At 34.4% G+C, this 18938-nt stretch overlaps 1 protein-coding gene across 2 annotated transcripts in view; it reads right to left on the bottom strand.

Moving 5' to 3' along the window:
• ANKS6 (ankyrin repeat and sterile alpha motif domain containing 6) overlaps positions 1-18938 on the bottom strand; it is a 29892-nt gene continuing 10954 nt past the window's right edge. The window contains exons 7-16 of one of the 2 annotated variants that reach the window (XM_070942606.1): positions 18579-18792; positions 17428-17450; positions 13620-13796; positions 12802-12967; positions 10679-10845; positions 7387-7576; positions 6113-6180; positions 2964-3080; positions 2155-2248; positions 1-206 (exon numbers count right to left, since the gene is read on the bottom strand). In XM_070942606.1, coding sequence (XP_070798707.1) covers positions 157-206; positions 2155-2248; positions 2964-3080; positions 6113-6180; positions 7387-7576; positions 10679-10845; positions 12802-12967; positions 13620-13796; positions 17428-17450; positions 18579-18792 — 1266 coding nt within the window. In that variant the 3' untranslated portion in view covers positions 1-156. Of the gene's footprint in view, positions 207-2154; positions 2249-2963; positions 3081-6112; positions 6181-7386; positions 7586-10678; positions 10846-12801; positions 12968-13619; positions 13797-17427; positions 17478-18578; positions 18793-18938 lie in introns of both variants that reach the window. The other variant, XM_070942605.1, reaches the window with a different exon arrangement.

The following is an 18938-nucleotide window of genomic DNA, read 5'->3' on the forward strand; positions in this document are numbered from 1 at the left end:
TTCAAATATGACCAGCTTTATTAAAGCTACGTCTTTTTTGCATATGAGGTACAGTATCTGCTATTAATAAAATACATTTCCAGCATATTCCACAATGAAATGTTGCAAAGGTATACTTGGTCTGTAGTTCATGTTTCTGACACTTTGGTTCGAAGTTTATCTCTTGGTAGGAGATGGTTCCTGTGGTCTTACCCAGCATCCAGGTGCTATAAACACAAACACATATAGTATTTGTTGGACTGTACATATAGTAAGGAGTTAAACTTTATTTCACATGAATGAAACTGTAAGAAACAAACCTATCTTTGAACATTGTACCCCTCTCCCCCAAATGCAGAGTAAAATAATTTGTGTACATTATTTGCTTCTCATGCTGCACAGAAAGAGGACAACGGAAATAATTATTGGCCCTTTTCCTTATTCAATATAAAGAGATAGAAAGTTGAAAACTGATATTACTAAGTAATATTATGTTAGTTATCACCTTTAAAGCGCTCCATGGCTTAGGACCTGGGTACCTACGAGACCGTCTTTTGCCACCAATAGCCTCCCACCGACCAGTTCGTTCTCACAGGGAGGGACTACTCAGGGTACCGTCAGTCAAATTATGCCGACTGGCGACTCCCAGGGGGAGGGCCTTCTCTGTGAGGGCTCCAACCCTTTGAAATGAACTGCCCTCTGAGATACGAAATATCCCTGATCTCCATGCTTTCCACCGTGCCCTCAAGACCCTGATGTTCCAACAGGCGGGGCTAAACATATGAACATGTGAATGATTTTTTAAAATGTTATCTAATTCTGGGTTTTATTTAATTGACCAAACTAAGTAATAATTTTAATTAGCAATTTTATGATGTTTGTGTATCTATATTTTTCTTGACTGTACACCGCCTTGAGTCCTACGGGAGAAAGGCAGTATAGAAATATAATAAATAAATAAATAAATAAATAAATAAATAAATAAATAAATAAGTAGAAGCAAAGTTAACAGAAGTTTTTTTTCAGTGTCCTTTCTTCATCTGGGTAGAAGATTTAAAGTGAATAAAAAAAAAACAATCCTATAGAAACCGTGAGCTGATAGGACTGCTTGGAATTACAGTCTCTTCTACTCCTTATTCAATCATCTGAGATCTGACACTGGTCGTGATGTCATCCTACAAAGGCCTTTCTCAGATGAAGCTGTCTTTAAATAAAAAAGAACTGTCATGGGAATAGGTAACAAACCTGAGAAAAGTTTGGAAAAGGCAGGAATAGCTTCCCATGAACTCTTGTTCTTTCAAATGAATCTAATGTTTTAAAAACAACTTACAAGAGGGATATTAGAAGAATGGCTTCAGATACTAATTCAGCAATTACATACAGTCTGATTTGAATCAATTCAATTTGATTAAAGTGATGTTTTGAGAAAGTTATAAACAAATTAAGAGCCTGGGATGGACTTTGAAAAGATATTTTGAAATTAATTGAAGGACTCTTTCCCATGGGAAATGGCTGATATTTTGAATTCCAGAAAATATGATAGAATGGGTTTTGAAGATTAGACACTAGAGGTAGCCAGAAGAACATTATAATTAAAGGAGAAGAACACGTATTCAACTTGATAACAGACTGGGGCAAAATACTTCAACATTGGAAGTATTAACGTTACAATAAAGTAGAATTAATTCATCTTGTCATGTTTCTTGTCTGGTTTACCTGCGAGGACTGACAGAAGTTAATTTTAAAAATGTCTGTCATCATGTAAACTTACTTCACAGTCCTATCAAACAAACATAGATTGATTTCTGTGGACTTTTATGGCCAGTATCTATTGGGCAGTGTTAGATTTCAGTATTTAGTAACCAAATCCACCTAAAATGAATTTCAAATATATTCAGTCTGGCTCCAACTCTAAACTAGTTTGAAGAGGTCCAGAAACTTGCTAAGAATCAAATACGTATTTTAGTGCAATTTCTTTTGTGTTTGTTTTCATCTCCTTAAATCCTTATTTTATGCAATTAAATGTATGAGATGGTTTAGAAGCATCTCAAATAATTGAAAGTTATTTTGGTATTGTTTTCTCCTTTATTTGTTCCATGAATTTAATAAATACAAAAGGATATGAATATGCAACAAATATTAGCATAATTGTAATATTCAATATTTTCTACATACTCTGTGGTTTCCCAGGGCTTGTGTTGCTAACGCTGCTTTCAAAAGATGAGTGAAAGTTGTGTATTGTCTCCTGTAAAAGTTTTCTCTCTCGTCCCTGTTGAAGTTCATAATTAAAAAAAGAACAAAAGCTCAGTTGGTATACTTAAATATGTTATTACAATAATTAGTGAAAAATCCCCTACAGATCTACCTTTAAGACATACTTTATTCCCGAATATCAAGAAAAGGAATGCTAGTACTTCTAGCCTTTACATATTGCCAAGACTGCTCAGTTTGAATTACATCAAACTAAACATCACGTATCCTACCAACTATATATTTTGGTCTGATACATGTTTAACAAACTTGGTTTGAAGTACCAAAATAAACCGTGTTTGTAGAGTGGAATAATAAGTGTTTGACCTGAAAAGAATTGAATAATAAGTGTTTGACCTGAAGAGGCTATTCAAAATTGTATTGTTAGATCAGAATAATGACTAGGTAGACAAGCTGTAATCATTTGATGTGAAGTGTAAAATATTTCTGCAATGCCATGCAATAGACATATAAAAAGGGGGTTCATAAATTCTGAAATGCCAAGCTAAACCAGAATCACCTGTAAACATCTAATATAAGTGTCAGCCTAAGAGACTAATGTATTGATTCTATAATGATTATATCCCTCAATGATTCTAACAGGTTAAAATTGCTGAATATAATAATGATTACTATGCTGTAAATAATTACAAACAGACTGTACCCATTGGAAAACAAAAGGCAAAAAGGCAAAATAATAACCATAAATACTTCTCTTAGATATTCGGAATTACCTTTCCTGCATTTAACTCTGAAATAACTGTTAGGATTTGCTGTCTAGAACCATCAGTCTTAATTCCCAGTTCCTTCAAATCCCCATCTGTAAGAGTGAGAAAAGCTTCCATATCCACCTGTTGAAACATGAATCATGAATACATCTCTTTTAAATTATGAAGCAGCCTGTGGACTAAAAGGCACTGCACTCTTCTCCATTACTTTGATTCCAAGAAATTTAAGTCCCAAACAATTTTGTATGTCTCAAATGTAACATATCTTAGAAAATCCCAATTTTAAAGTTAATACAAATTCAGTAGCTGGCTTTATGCAAGCAACTTTCAGCCTAAATGCCCACCTTCTTGATAATAACTGTCCTACTTCAGAAATATTATTGGGGGTCAATAATAATATATGTAACATACTTTAAATACTGTAAAGCATTTATCGATAATATACATTCTCTCCTATCCTTACTACTAAATTTAAGTTTATGCAAGCCAAATGTTTCTATCTTTTGTTTCCTGTAATAGAATTAAAAATTAGAAAAATGCATTAAAACTGTAAAATACATAATTAATAAAACAAGGAAGTACAACTGGACTAGAAATGTTTATTTCATTATAATATTGATTTAAAAAAACATCAATTCTATTTGAGCTTCAAGGCATTAGAACATGAACATTAGTGGAATCTTATTTGCCTTTTGGTGTATGACTTAACAGAATAATAGAGTTCAAAGGGACCTTGGGTGTTTTCTAGTCCAACATTCTGCTCAAGCAGAAGAACTTATACCATTCTGGCCAAATGGTTGTCCAATCTCTTTCTTAAAAACCTCCAGTGATGGAGTGCCCTCAACTTCTGAAGGCAAGCTGTTCCTCTAGTAAATTGTTCTCACTGTCAGGAAATTTCTCTTTAGTTCTAGGTTGGTTCTCTCCTTGATTAGTTTCCATCCATTGCTTCTTATCCCACCTTCTGGTGCTTTAGAAAATAGGTTGACCCGCTCTTCTTTATGGCAGCCCCTCAAATATTGGAACACTGCTATCATGTCACCTCAGTCCTTCTATTCACTAGACTAAACATACCCAATTGCTGCAACCGTTCTTCATATGTTTTAGCCTCCACCTCCCTAATCAACTTTGTTGCTCTTCTCAGCACTCTTTCCAGAGTCTCAACATCTTTTTTATATTGTGATGAAAAAAATGGGATGCAATATTTCAAGTATGGTCTTATCACTATAAAGTACTAACTTATAAGTACTAAGTTATAAAGTACTAACACTAGTACTAAAATCAGAGATCTTGATTTTATCTCTGTTATGCCGCCTAGGATTGTATTGGCTTTTTTGGTGGCTGCAGCACACTGCTGGCTCATATTTAAGTGGTTGTCTACTAGGACTCCTAGAGCCCTCTCGCAGTTGCTGCTATTCAGCCAGACTCCACCTATTCTCTACCTGTACATTTGGTTTTTCTTGCCTAAATGTAAAACCTTACTTTTGTTACTATTGAATTTCATTTAGCTAGGTTAGGGTCCAGTGTTCAAGTCTGTCGATTTTGAGCGTATCTTCTGGGATATTGGCTGTTCCTGCCATCTTGGTGTCATCTGCAAATTTGATGAGATCTCTTTCTATTCCCTCATCTAAATCGTTTATATTGAAGAGTAATGGGCCTAAAACAAAAGCTTGGATTACCCCACTACTTACTTCCCTCCATGTAGATCAGTAGTGGGTTAAAATTTAGTTTGCTACCAGTTTGCTTGTGCGCGCGCGCTTGCAAGTGCATGATGCTTCTGCGCATGTGCAGAAGCTTCCGGGTGGATGGATGGAGCCTCCCGCCGCCGCCACCAGTTCACCCGATGCAGGGCAAACCGGTAGCAACCCACCACTGATGTAGATGTAGTTCTATTAAGGACTATACATTGACTGCCCTTTTGTTATGAATCTATCTGGTGGTGATGTTGTCTATCCCACATTTTTCTAACTTACTAAGAATAGGTCAAATGCCTTACTGAAATTGAAGTACTATGTCCACAGCATTTTGCTAATCCACTAGTCACTTTGTCAAAAAACGAAATAAAATTTGTTTGGCATGATCCATTTGTGACAAACCCACGTTGGCTTTTGGTTGAACCTTTACTTGCTTCTAGATGTTTGCAGATCTGTTGCTTTATTATCTTTTCAAAGATCTTTCCAGGTAATTTTGTCAGGCTGATTGGTCTGTAGTACCTTGGATCCATTTTTTCCCCTTTTTTTGAAGATGGGAACCATGCAAGCTCTTTTCCAGTCCTCTGGTAGTTCCCCTTTGGTTAACGGAGTCTTGGTTATAGCTTGATCATCATTCTTAATGGTATTTGGACTGCTTCGTATTGATTTCTTATTAATATAGTTTTATGTATTGTTAATTTACTTGTTAAGTCATATACATTTTCCAAATATATATATATATCCTTAAACATTTATACTTAAATTTTGGAGGCACTGACCTAGAAAAATGACATATTTTTTTTTGAGACTTAGGTTTTTAGGAATCATTGTTCCTGGAAAAGTCACCTCTGTAGCTATGTAATAAATGTATGTTATTTCCAAGAATGGTTGAATTAATTGTTTTTGCATTTTTAAAAGAAAAATGATATAAGTTCTGAAATAGATATACATATACCATAGATACAGATACAGACACATACATAAATGTACACTCAGAGAGAATCACATACACACACACCTCCCCCAGAAGGATCCTGAAGAGATGAAAGATTTTATCTTTTCCTCCCTCCCTTCCACTCCAGAGGTTATGCTGGCTGCCAAAAGAATGGGTGAGGGATTCAGGTAATCCACAGGCCTTGAGTTTCTCAGATAGTTTCTACAATGTTCCAAATTTAGCTCTATCAAAACATAATACCTATAGATATGATTGACAGGATTGCCTATTAATACATTTGAAAAAGTAAAGGCAGCTCCAAACTAGTCCCACATTTTCTGCATAGGATTAAACAGAAACCAAATGTTATTTGCAGAATTAAAAGCTTAACAGTTTTGACTAGGATTAAGACATCACCATCTTTGTAGATGGGATTATTGTGCTCCACAGTTTCTGAAAAAAACAGATGATACATTTTGAAATTACATTTTGGTGAAATAAATCAATATTTTTGAAAAAGGGGGGGCATTTACCTCCTGCTCTTCAAAGATAGGCTGGTACTTTTCAAGAGAGAGTTTTTTTAGGATGCCTGTAAGTTCATCTTTAAATTAAGGAGAAAAAAATAAATGTTTTAATTTATGTTAATTGCATTATAAGAATTGTAAAATAATGTTGCACAGTTATGCTTGAATATGAAAATCAAAATGGAAGTGAAAAGAAGCCTACTTTCTAACATTCTGGACAAGATAATTCCTGTAATCTGTATGATACTACTATAACAGACACAGAATAAAATCAAGATGGTTTGTTTATTCCAGATATAACAAGTCAATGACCCCATCTTTTTCTATTGTTTCTTGTTTTAAATTGCTGTTGTGAGCCACCCAGAGTTGTGTTTCTTAAGATGGGCAGCCAGACAAGTCTTTTAAACAAACAATCATTATAATAGAGTATACGGCACATTCAAATGTGAAAATAGGATATGTACAAAAGGTAATGTAAGAGAAATGTATCTTGTGCATTTTACCACCTTCAATCTGGTTGTTGTTACCGTTTCATTTTACCCCATTTTGCTATCTAAATATATACTATCTGGTATACTGCCAAGTGGGAGTTAGACTGCTCATCCAAATTTGCCTAGGTCAAGTACAGAAAACATTGGTGATTTTAAATGGTTTGTGTCTTGTCATCCACAAGCAATGTTGATTTTCAGGCTTGCCCAATTTCTTCTCCACTTGCCTTCCTTCCCCAATTGCCACAATTTCCTTCTTATCTTGAACAGTTTTCAGCAGACCACAATACCATCTCTCACCTTCCCTATGTAAGTTGCCTAGAAGCCATTCCTCAAAAGTGATGAGAGAAAATATATTACTAATTAAACATAGCATCAGGAGCATGAGTTCAGATGTGCACCTTCTGTCCCAAGAATAAAAAATAAGTCACAGTGATGGCCTACCCTACTCAGAAAGAACATCCAGTGTTTGTGCCCAAGAGTCTAAAATACATTGCAGTGACATTCTGAAATGGTGTCATCTAACAACACTCTTTTGTATTGCTGATTATATATAGCAATAGCAATAGCACTTAGACTTATATAGTCTAAGTGCTTTACAGCCCTCTCTAAGTGGTTTATAGAGTCAGCATATTGCCCCCAACAATTTGCGTCCTCATTTTACCAATCTCTGAAGAATGGAAGGCTGAGTCAACCTTGAGCTGGTGAGAATCGAACTGTCGAACTGCTGGAGCCGGCAGTAAGCAGAATTAGCCTGCAGTACTCCATTCTAACCACTGTGCCACCACTACTTACCTTCATCAGTTAAAGTCCCACTGCTGGAGCCACCACTGCTTTTCCCTTGTCTGTGAGAAGAAGAAAGTGAAGACTCTGCACTTTGTATCTTGGGGGATGGTAATGGAGATGGTGATGGCGTGAGAGTTGGGGACGTGCTTTTAGATGTAGAAGAATTCTCAGAAGGAGGTTTTTGGTTCACATCCAATTTCTGTTTTACCTAGCAAAAATATTGAAACTCCTGTTACTAAAATATGTCACTTAAAAAAGAAGTTTAAATAAGCACATCTATTGGGTATTTCTCTCTATGTAAATTATCTCAATGAACATTAAACTGTAGCAATTAGTAATAAGCTATTCTGAGTATTGGAAAATAGAGACTTCTGCTTAGATAGTAGTGTGAGCACTACAAAAAATATTTGCTGAAAAACTGGAACCTTCGATATCCTCAGCTTCCTTTATGGGTTAGTGCCAGAAAAGCCCATATCAATTATTTATTCTTAAGAGCTCTAGAAGTTTGCTAATTTTAAATATTTTGCATTTACAGAACACAAATAGAAAATACAGCTTATCTCACAGCTGATCTATCATTTGAAGTAAAACATACATAATTAACTGAAAATGTGTAACTTGAGGCAACTGTACAACTATTTCCTGAAATTGCTTCTTTCCATTTTTAATATATTGCTAAATGTATGCTGCTAAAATTTATACAATGTAATTTATGTAATTAGACATTTATTTATATTCTAACAAATACCGGCTTTCTCTTTTTATATATGGTCAAAAAATACAGTATCAAAATGATATGCAGTCATTTTTCTTAATTCTAGTTAGCTTCATAGTCCATCCTCCCAGCCTTCTTATATGTAGGTGAATTTAAATATATATTGAAGTACTATTATACTAATGAACTAATTGAATTATCTGTTTGTTCTTTAACAGCTCTTTAACATTTTTTTTTTGGGGGGGGGGAGGCTGTGAGAAGCCAGGATATGACACAGCAACGAAGACCTCCATTTTTTAAAATACTATCTTTCTGGTAGCCATTTATTTTTTAAAAAAACTATAGAAATGCTTCTGTTCATCAAAGATAAACATATATATAATATTAATGGAAAATGATAAATTATGTTCCACAGCAAGGACTATTCCCTTATGCTTAGAATAGAATTATATTTCACATGTTTTGAGAATAAAATTTCCCCCGTTATAAAAGGCAGCTTTTCAGATATTGAAAACATAGAAAAAGGTAAAAGATTCCCTGTCCAGTCAGTTCCAACTTTACGGGGCAGTGCTCATCTTTGTTTCTTAGCCCAGGCAGCCAGTGATAGCCGAAGACATTTCCGTGGCCACATGGCCAGCATGACTGTACCACAAAGCACACGGAATGCTATTAATGTACTAAAGAACCTTAGTACTTGAAACCAATTATCTTCTATTGTGAGCATCATGAAGGAAAGAGTACACTACAGAATGGAATAGACTCGATAAGCCTATATTTGTTACAGGCAGGTGGAAATCTAACACGGAGCAATCTGCAAGGATCAATATAATTTTATACTTGGCAATGACAACCACAGCAACTGAATTCCCATATCAAGATCTCATTAAACACAATTATACTAAAATATACATTTGTCTACCTCTATTCAATAACAGTTTGAATGCTTGGGTGGGAGAGGAGAAACAGGTGGGTGGAGAAACAGCACTGGCAAATACAAGCATTACTTGGCAAGCATCTGAATAATGTTTATTTTGTTACTATGCCCAAAGCTTAAGGAAGGGGGCAGTTTGTAGCCAATATTCAAAAGACTAAGCATTATCAAATCTGCTTAGGATAGATATGCAAATAAACTACAGAACATTCTGGAAGGCTATGTCAAACTATTCCATGTTGTTGCCAAGAAAATACATGGCAGTGTCCACAAAATCACAAGAGGGCAAACCCAGGGGTGAAATTCACTTACCTTCCCTACCGGTTCGCAAATGTGCACACACCAGATAAATCATATTATACTTCAACTTGTAACATAAGTTTACAAAACCTCCTGAATCTCTTTGGACTACTTACTTCCCTTATAAGAACTACTCTTACTGACAAGTAGTTTCAATAGAAAAAAATGTCAATCCTCCATAAGCCATCTTATTTTAAAAGGAAGTCATAAAAAAAAACATTGATACAGTTGAGCATTGTTTGCAATTTAATTTTTAGTAACTAGATTATAGCCACCCTGACAAAGAAAACACATTACTTATATTTATGGGCTGATCAGTGTATAATTTTAGTATGCTTTATACCTGTAAAACCATGCAAATGGGTTTAAACAACAACTATGCCAGAAACAAATAACCATTGTACCAATCACTGAGTCAAACTATTGGGCCATCTTGGCTTTCAGTCAAATCTTTATTTTAAGCTTTTACTGGACAATAGCTAAATATGATAAACCCCCTCCCCCCAAAAAGAATTCATTTGGTTTATTTAGTTTATGATCATAGACCAAATGATATAAACCAACAAGAAAAAGGAAGAATATGCCTTACAAATGATGCATGGTTATAAAACCAGACAACTATCTAGGGACAGAATATTTATGTTGCTGGGTCAAAATTTTACTTCTGATCTTGAAATGGCAATAGAACTTGGCTACTGCTGATCAACCAGCAATGGTTGAATACAGAAACAGTCCTGGATAATCTACTAATATACTGCTGAACTATGCTTTCAACAAAGGACTTTATCTGCGCCATCTCTGGCTTTAAGATGCATCTGCAGATTAGTGTCTCTTTACTACTGGCATTATCATTTTGCACACTGTATTAGAACCAAAGTAATGGTTCCTATATCAAAAATGCTGGAAACAATTCTTTAAAATGCAGTAATAAATATATTCATAGTCTAAGATGCCACACACCCTTTGTATAACTAATAGCTTTATTACTACATTTACTGAGAGTTTGATGTAGGGTTAAAGTATCAAGCTTAAACTGAGAGGCTGTGAGATCTAGTCCCACCTTAGACACAAAGGCAGATGGGTGAACTTTGGCCAGTCTCTTTCCCAGCTCTAGGAAGGTAGAAGCCACTTTGAAAACTTGCCAAAAAACTGGAGGGATTAGTCCAGGAATCAACACTGACTTGAAGGCATACATACATACATACATACATACATACATACATACATACATACAATTACACAGCAGTTACATTTCACCTATAAATGCATATATATATTATATATTGTTTTTCTTAAAAAATCGCTTACAATGCATATTTGTTTAGTAGTTTTGAGATAAGAATAATAAATGTAACCTTAAGAATATGTCCATTTCCAATGGTCTGTGCATTTTCCACATCAGAAGGACAAGATGAAATTAAGCCTCCTATAATTGGCTGTTGACTTGGTTTTGGTTCAGATATGCCAGCAGCTTTTTTTCTTTGTGCTGCAATTTGAGATAAAACGCTATCCGCGCTACCACCTTAAAATAGATAGGAAGATATTTTAAATTGTAACATACCACACTTTATTCTTCTAATTTAAAAAAAACACAATGCTTTAACAAGTAGCATTAAAACAAACTGTTTAACAAAGGCGCTTTTTAATTTAAAAGGTATTATTTTAAAGGTGTAACTGAAATGTTCTATTTGAGATAATAATGGCAGCTCAATTATACGTACATATGTAGGAATGGATTTTAACTATTGTCTAACAATGTGTCATAAGCCAAGCAGAATTTACAGAGTGCAAGGTGGATTCAGATCCAGAACAGAAATCCAGAATACCAGAATACCAGGTCTGAGAGATAAGAAGCCCACAAAAACTGAGTGGGATAATATTAAAGATGAGCAAGGCTTGAAGAGGAGGTTATCAGCAGTTACCAGAGCACATAGAAACAAAGGTCTAAAAAGGCAAATGCTGTATAATTTATGGGTCCACGTTGCTCTAAATAAAAAAGCCAGCCTCTTTTCTTCCCCGTATTATATAATGTCAACTTGCATTTATCAATTTATTTGGTAACCAGCCTAGCAGAAAGAAAAATTTCTTCTGTGGCCCACTTGGTTTCCATTTTACTGTCATAAGAAACACACAAGCACTGCAGGCTAAAAAAGGAAAAACAGATTATTTGGCGCCTCTTTCAAAAGCTTGCTTGAAAGTAAGAAAAAAAGGTGCACACATATAGGTACAAATAGCTTTGGAGAAGAATGGTCTTTCTTTATAGCTGCAATGCGCAAAAATAAATCGTAACAACAGTAAAGCCACTACCCTAATTGGGTTTTAGAATTTATGTTGGTTATAATTCTGCCAGTATTCACCACCACATGAGTTAATTAGATAAGAGCTTTATACAGATACTCATTTAATGACCACTCATTCAATGACCATTCAAAGTTACAATGGTGCCAAATGAGGACACATACGACCAGCCCTTGTAGCTGCTGCCATTGCAGCATCCCCACAGTCACGATTGCAATGTGGATGCTTGGCACTTGGCTCACAGTTGTGACAGTCACAGTATCTCACCATCACATGATCCCTACTTGTGACCTTCACTGCTAGTTTCTGAGAAGCAGAATCAACGGGGAAGCTGAAGGAGGTTTCAAATGAACATCAAATGATGTCATACTTAATGACCACACAGGATTCGCTTAACAATGGCAATTGGAACTGTCAAAATTACAATCATAAATTGGCGCAGTCATGTGACAAGCTTAAATCTATTGGGATACAAAGAAATCAACATATTTTACCTGTAAAAACAGAATGTTAACTCGGTTTTAAATCAACTTAATTCTAATTTTTAATGTAGTCTCTAAAGGAGCACAGTGGCTCATGAGCTTAGAAGGCTAGGCTGATGATTGGCAGCCTTGCGTTCAAGATCGTTGCTGGCGTAGAGTGGGGTGAGCTCCCATCACTCACTCCAGCTCCCACTGACCCAGAGGTTTGAAAGCAGGCAACTGCAAGTAGATAAATAAGTACCACTTTGGTGGGCAACTTCACGAGGACACAAAAGGAGCCCCAACTGGGCATCTCCTGGGCAACAGTGATTGTCACCGGCAAATACTTTCACCAAGGAAGCAGTATTAGTAATGTAATCTTTGCTTATCTGGCTGGTCTAGTTAAAGTATTAGGACCATGTACTCTTTTTTCAAAAACAAATACATACTTCAGAAAATACAGATCTACTAGTGTAGCATTTGTCTACAACTCCTTAATGCAGCTGCATCTTTTCCTGGGATGCAATTGTCATAATCCATAGCTATCTCTTGATCTCATGAAAAATATGTTTCATTAAACTGTTGCAGTCAAATGCTATATATGCATTTACACATACTTCAAATCACCTTTTGGCCTTCATATCCACAGTAGTGCCTAGCCATCTCCTATATTATTATATTTAAATTTATATATTTTTACATTTAAAATGTATAGATACCTGATTTATTATGCAGTTCTCCACCATGCCGGCTAACTCCTCCTACGCTGCTGGATCCACCAGAAGAATGAGGTGAATGGTTGAAATTACTTGAATTGCTGGGAGTTGGAGGTCTTCTTACAAAAGTGGATAGTTTAATTGGTCTAGTACCTCTGCTTAAGGATGTCTGGAAAAATACAGTTTAAGTAACTTTTTTGTACTAATATTTATAAAATAAATTCATTTTCACAGAGTTTTAAGCATTCAACAAAACAAAATGAGTAAACTGTAGAATAATAAAAACAAGTTGGATAACATATACATTCATGAAGCTGGTTTTGCAGTTACATTGACAGACAAAACAGCACGATAGTTAAGAATTCTAAATTAAACCTTGGAGAAATGCCAAATCATTTAAAAATTATTTGGGGATTGACGGTGAAATCTTTCTCACATCTAACTGTAAATGGATCATCAAATGCCAGTATCTTTGTAATTTTACAGTCTAAATTTCTGCACTTATTTTATTAATCACAAGAATAACTATTTTAAAAGAATCCAAGATTATAGCACAGAATGCTATATGGGAGTTCTTTTCTACATGCATATTACTTATATTATCTTTGTTTTCTTTTTACATTGTTGTGCAACCTCCAGAATTGTATCCAGGGTGGTTGCCAAATATGGTCATTAATAAATAAATGGTGAAAATAAAGTATAGTCAAATTTCAAAGCACAAATTTAATTTATACAGTGTTCTGCATATACAGTGTTTATACAGAACAATGTATTTAAGGAACCCAGAAATTTGACTATTAAACTTTAAATAAGTCTCTTACTTTGTCAGCACTATTGTCAATGCTCGTAGATCTGTGTGGAAAGCCAAGTCTTGTTTGCTCTTTGTTCTGCGTTCGATCAGAATTCCACAACTCAAAACTTGAAGGTGGCAAGAAAGGTGGAATAACAGCTTTCAATTTGTCATTGGGCAGCCGTGTAAATGGAGCCCCACTTCTTAACTGACCAGGGGAAACCAAAAGGCAACAAAAATTTCAACAGGTAAGATCTTTAAATACAACACTAATAAGAATATAAGTAATTCCTAAATAGTATTTACATGCATCATTGAATATAAATTAATCATATAAAAGTAAAATTGAATAGATTTTATTCAAAAAGTAAATATTTTTCATTCAGGTTTAATTGTGATAATCTTGATTGAAAGGGAGACCTAACATGACACTAGGTCAAACAGGTTTAATTTTGGAGGATGAGATTATGCTGAAAAGGCTTTGTTCAGTATAGCAGAAACAATTAGATGTACAGTATTACTCTATAAGGCCAAGTTCTGTATCCCTAATTAGGCCTAAGGTTGCATCAAACTTCTACAATAAACAATAACTACCTGTGGAAGTTTCATCCCAATAGGTTATTCACTAATCCACAATTAAAAATCAAATTGATGAATTTGAAAGAATCAAAGGGGTAAAATAGAAAAGAAAAAAATTGAAAACAATTAGAGCTCCATACAGGAACATTTTTTTCTTTTAGTTTATCCTGGTTTCTGCTCCAAATCTTTGCCTGTTTAGTCACCTTTTCAACTTCATGATACTTACTAAAACAAACAAAAGAAACCCCTTCTTTTTCAATTTCAATTTTTCACCTTTCAGGCATTCTCAACCTTTTCTCTATGTAATAGTACTTTTCTTAGCTGAATGCTCAAGTTCCAAGTAACTTTTGATAAATTGAGTTTCCTATTTTTTTTTTAATTATTTTCAAGGCATTCTACTTTGATTCATTTTATTTATTTTTTCTTAGTGAAGTTTGAACATCACTATTTAGTTAGCATTTTATTTAATTTCCTTCTTAATTGGTCTTCCTGTGGCATGTCTGAAATCCTGATCAGGTAGTCTTCGACCTAGGACCGAAACCTGAGACCGAAACTTTGGTTACTAAGCAATGTAGTCATTAAGCGAGACATCACATGACCAGACCCAATTTTATGATAATTTTTACCATGGTTATTAAGCAAATATGGCTTCACCAATTGGCGGAAACCGGCTGGGAAAATCACAAATTGTGAACATGTAATTTCACAACATTGCAAGTAGTCGTATATGTGAACAGTTGGCCAAGTGCCTGAATTTCAATCCCACACCTGCAGGATTTGTTCAACTATCATTAAGTTTGAAGACAGATTGTAAATCATTTTTTCCAAGACCGTTGTAATCATTATTAAAACAAATGGTCTTAAATTGAAGATTACCTATACAAGAAACCCCTGTATTCCTTTTTTCTAATCAACAGCACCTACAATATGCTTACCCTTAAATGCCTGTAACAGATTTAATAGATACGAAGATGTTCTCTCTTTTTTCAATCTGTAGGCCATGGCCCTTCATATTTGGAACTACATTTCTCCAGTTATATTGGTGGAAGTTTAGGATGGATCAGACTTCAATAATATTATTAAGTTAAGCAGTAATTAAAAGCAAAAATTTCTACTAATTTTAGCTGTCATAACTTTTATATGATGTATCTATTTTGCTTAATAGTTCATTTTATAGTGCCTTTCTGTATAAACAAATTAGAGTATAGCAATATATATATATATATATATATATATATATATATATATATATATATATATATATATATACCAATTAGAGACATTATTCTGTAACGTCTACCAGTTCAACTAGGTTTTCTACAAGCCCAAGCACTCAAAAATTAACCACTTTTATCATTTTCAAGAGCATCCTCCTAATTCCCAAAACTGAAGTCATTTGGCATTCATTTACTCAATGATCGTTTGGAAGACATCATTCAATCCAGTATTAATTAAATTCAGCATTTAGAATTGGGTTTTTCCAAATACAAGTTGGAGTCATTACAGATTCCAAGCCTTGCAATTATGCTTTTGTAGCTCCTCCCATTTAAGTTCCCCACGCTGAAGTAACTGTTCAGGACACTTCCTAATTGAACATTTCTAAAGCAATTTCTCATATACTAATAGAAAGGAAGGGCCATCTGACTCTCTATCAAACCATTTTTTATTTAGTCCATGTTAATTCAAGGAGCAGCAGCATTCTTTCCTCATGATTTGCAGCCATAAACCAGGTTGCTTTTTAACAGTATTACAGTGCACAATTGGAAGAAATGCTTTGGGAAACTATATTAACTGTTCCATTCCAAACAATCTGCAGCATACAGTTGCTTATTATTCTAATTATCGAAAAGAATACTATATTTTATATGGCTCTTCAACAAAATGATATAGCTGCTATTTCACTGTTGGAATAATAGTAGATATGAAGAAACTACTAGTCTTGTTAAAATGCTAACAATATATTAATCATCATTTTAGACATTGTCTACCCATTTCAGGGAGAAGGCCTCTATTAACATATTAATATTAACATAATTAACATAATATTAACATAATTAACATAATATTAATATGCAGTCAAATAGTCAAGGAATGGTAACCAATTCCCCCTTCTTCTTTCCTTTTTTTTAATTTTTTTTTTATTAAACAGTTTGTCTTTAAAAACAACACAAAAAACAATCACACATATATTAAAAACAAAACACATCAAGACATAACATATTGAACATTACATACCGTCAATGGTAATTTTACAGCATTTTGTATCTACATACACATTTTGCTTTTGTAGTTCTCTATAATATTCATTGTTCTTATCTACACATTTATATTCATTTATATTTACATCTCTTTATTTAATGTTATTCAGGTACTCCAATTTGAGTTTCATCATTAAGTTAAACATTTCTTGTTCTGATTTCCTTCTCCCTTTCTTATTCTAGTGATTATAAGTAGAATTAATCTCCATGATTAAGTAATAGGGAACCTCCTAATATACATAATGACCTTCATGTAAGCTGGTATCTTCCACTATTGACTTTGGAGCTAGGCTACCCATTATATATTTATAAACATAGACACAGTTCGTCACATATATAAACAGTGTACAGGTAGTCCTCATTTAGAGACTGCCTCATTTAGTCACTGTTTGCAGTTATGATAATAATAAAAAATAATTTTGTGACCAATCCTTATATTTAAGACAACTACGTATCTGTAAAGCAAAGAAAGGCTGATGAAAGATCATAAATGTGTTCATGATTTCACTTAGTGACCACTTAACAACTGAGTTGTTGGTTCCAACTGCGGTCACTAAACAAAGACTACCTGCAAGTAGGTATAGAAAAGCATGGAGACAGACTTGAAGAAGGAACGCAATTACTAAAGACTAGCTTAGATCTGATAGAGACAAAGGGGTGAGAAAGAAGTTGAAAACTGTCCTACCTACAGTAGATTCTCTTGGCTATAAGATGGGGACAGAGAAACTCCATGGGCTTTCAAGGTTCTGTTATTATACTACATCAAAAGAGTTCCAAGTGTCATTGTATAGTCAACTTTGTCACCTGGTTCACCTTGTTTCCTCACTGTGGCAAAGAACTGACACTTTGAGGGGAGGGGATGTTTATCGTTCCTAATAAGTTGAACTGAAGACACAAAGGGAATGTTTGAACAGGGCTAGTGGTTCCCCTTTGCACAAAGTTACTGGTCAATCTGCCAACATTTGATATTGTATGTTATGGTAGCTGTATAAGCTGACTTACCACCGTGGTCAGAAAATCATCATCTTTTCCAGCCTTGACAGTGTGGATAACTGAAGCAAAAACATATCCACACCAATGTTAATTGTGCCATTGTAAATCTACAAAATAATCTTTGTTCAAAAAAAGGAGCATATATTACATGCCACTACAATTTCTCCTAGTAATATAATGACTGAATTCAATTAAGAATACAATTCACTGTATTCTATGAATTCCTGTGTTCATTTATACATTAAAAAGATCATCTAAAATATCCACAGAAATCTTCTACAGCCCTAAATATACAGTAGTTTTCTTTTAATTTCTATTGCTTTTAAAAGTACATAGTTACTATAGATGTGCCCTGATCTTACATGGGATTTTCAACATCCCCCCAAACAAAGAACTAATGGGACCCATGCTTATGTAGTATTATGTACTGTTAAGCCACTCACAGTCCCTTCAATCTTTATGTCTAAATTATTATACTTTCACTCTAAATTCAAGACACGGTAGGATAAGATTATCATATCTAAGTTACAAAAATCCATTATGGCAGCAATTATGACTGATTGGCAGCAAATAATTAGAATTTTCTGGCAACCTGTTTCCATTGTTTATAAACTAGACACATTGTTATGAAAATATTTATTATTCAATAACCTAATAATTCCCAACTTTTTAACAGGTTTTCATGTAAACATTGGGGTTACATAAACATTTGAAAGGGGCATCTCAAGAGTCAAGGTAATACAAGTGAGCCACCCACTGTAGGAGCTTTAAAGCAGCATGTTCTCTGGAAAGACTGCTCAACTGAAAATTATTCCTAGTTTTTTGTACGTGCACCTGTGCACGCAGAAAATATTTCCATGACCAGTTAGCTGTAATGGCTGTCCATGCATATGTACACACAAAACGTTTGGACAATCTTTGAAATAACTCTGCAAATTTTGCAGAATCTTCAGCTGCTGTAATGCTTTGAGAAGGGGTTTATGTGCTAAAATAGTTTGTGGAGTGCCCATTCAAATGTTTTGCATAGTCGATTAAATACATCAAAGTCTGTTAAAAAGAATTTCCAAATCTCCCATTAATCTAAACTTGAAATCTGTTTGATTATGCATGTGGGCACACACAGATATATACACATGCATAAAATGCTTGGAATAGTTAACGTTTATTACCATTAGACTTGCTTTTTGTTGCCCAAGCTGTACTGGCATCATGATTTACAGTATTATCATTTTGTAATGCAGCCTTCATTGTACAGTCAAATGGGGATTTTGATTCTTCTGGAAAAGGTATAGATTGATTCATGGAAAATCCATGATTTAAGGTTTGGGTCATCTTCAATTTGCGAAATCTGTTGGACATTCTGTTCCACCACGACTAGAAAAGAAAATATAATTCTGTTGTTTTCCTTAGACATATAACTATGGGTGATAATTAGAACACTGATTTGAAATAAATTAATAATTAAGTTTAAGAAATCTACAGAAACTTGGAAAATATTCCTCTGTCCTTCCCTTAATCTC

The sequence above is a fragment of the Pituophis catenifer genome, unplaced genomic scaffold, assembly GCF_029215685.1.
Source record: "Pituophis catenifer annectens isolate HBS135680 unplaced genomic scaffold, rPitCat1.0.hap2 SCAF_3, whole genome shotgun sequence".
Classification (NCBI taxonomy): Eukaryota; Metazoa; Chordata; class Lepidosauria; order Squamata; family Colubridae; genus Pituophis; species Pituophis catenifer.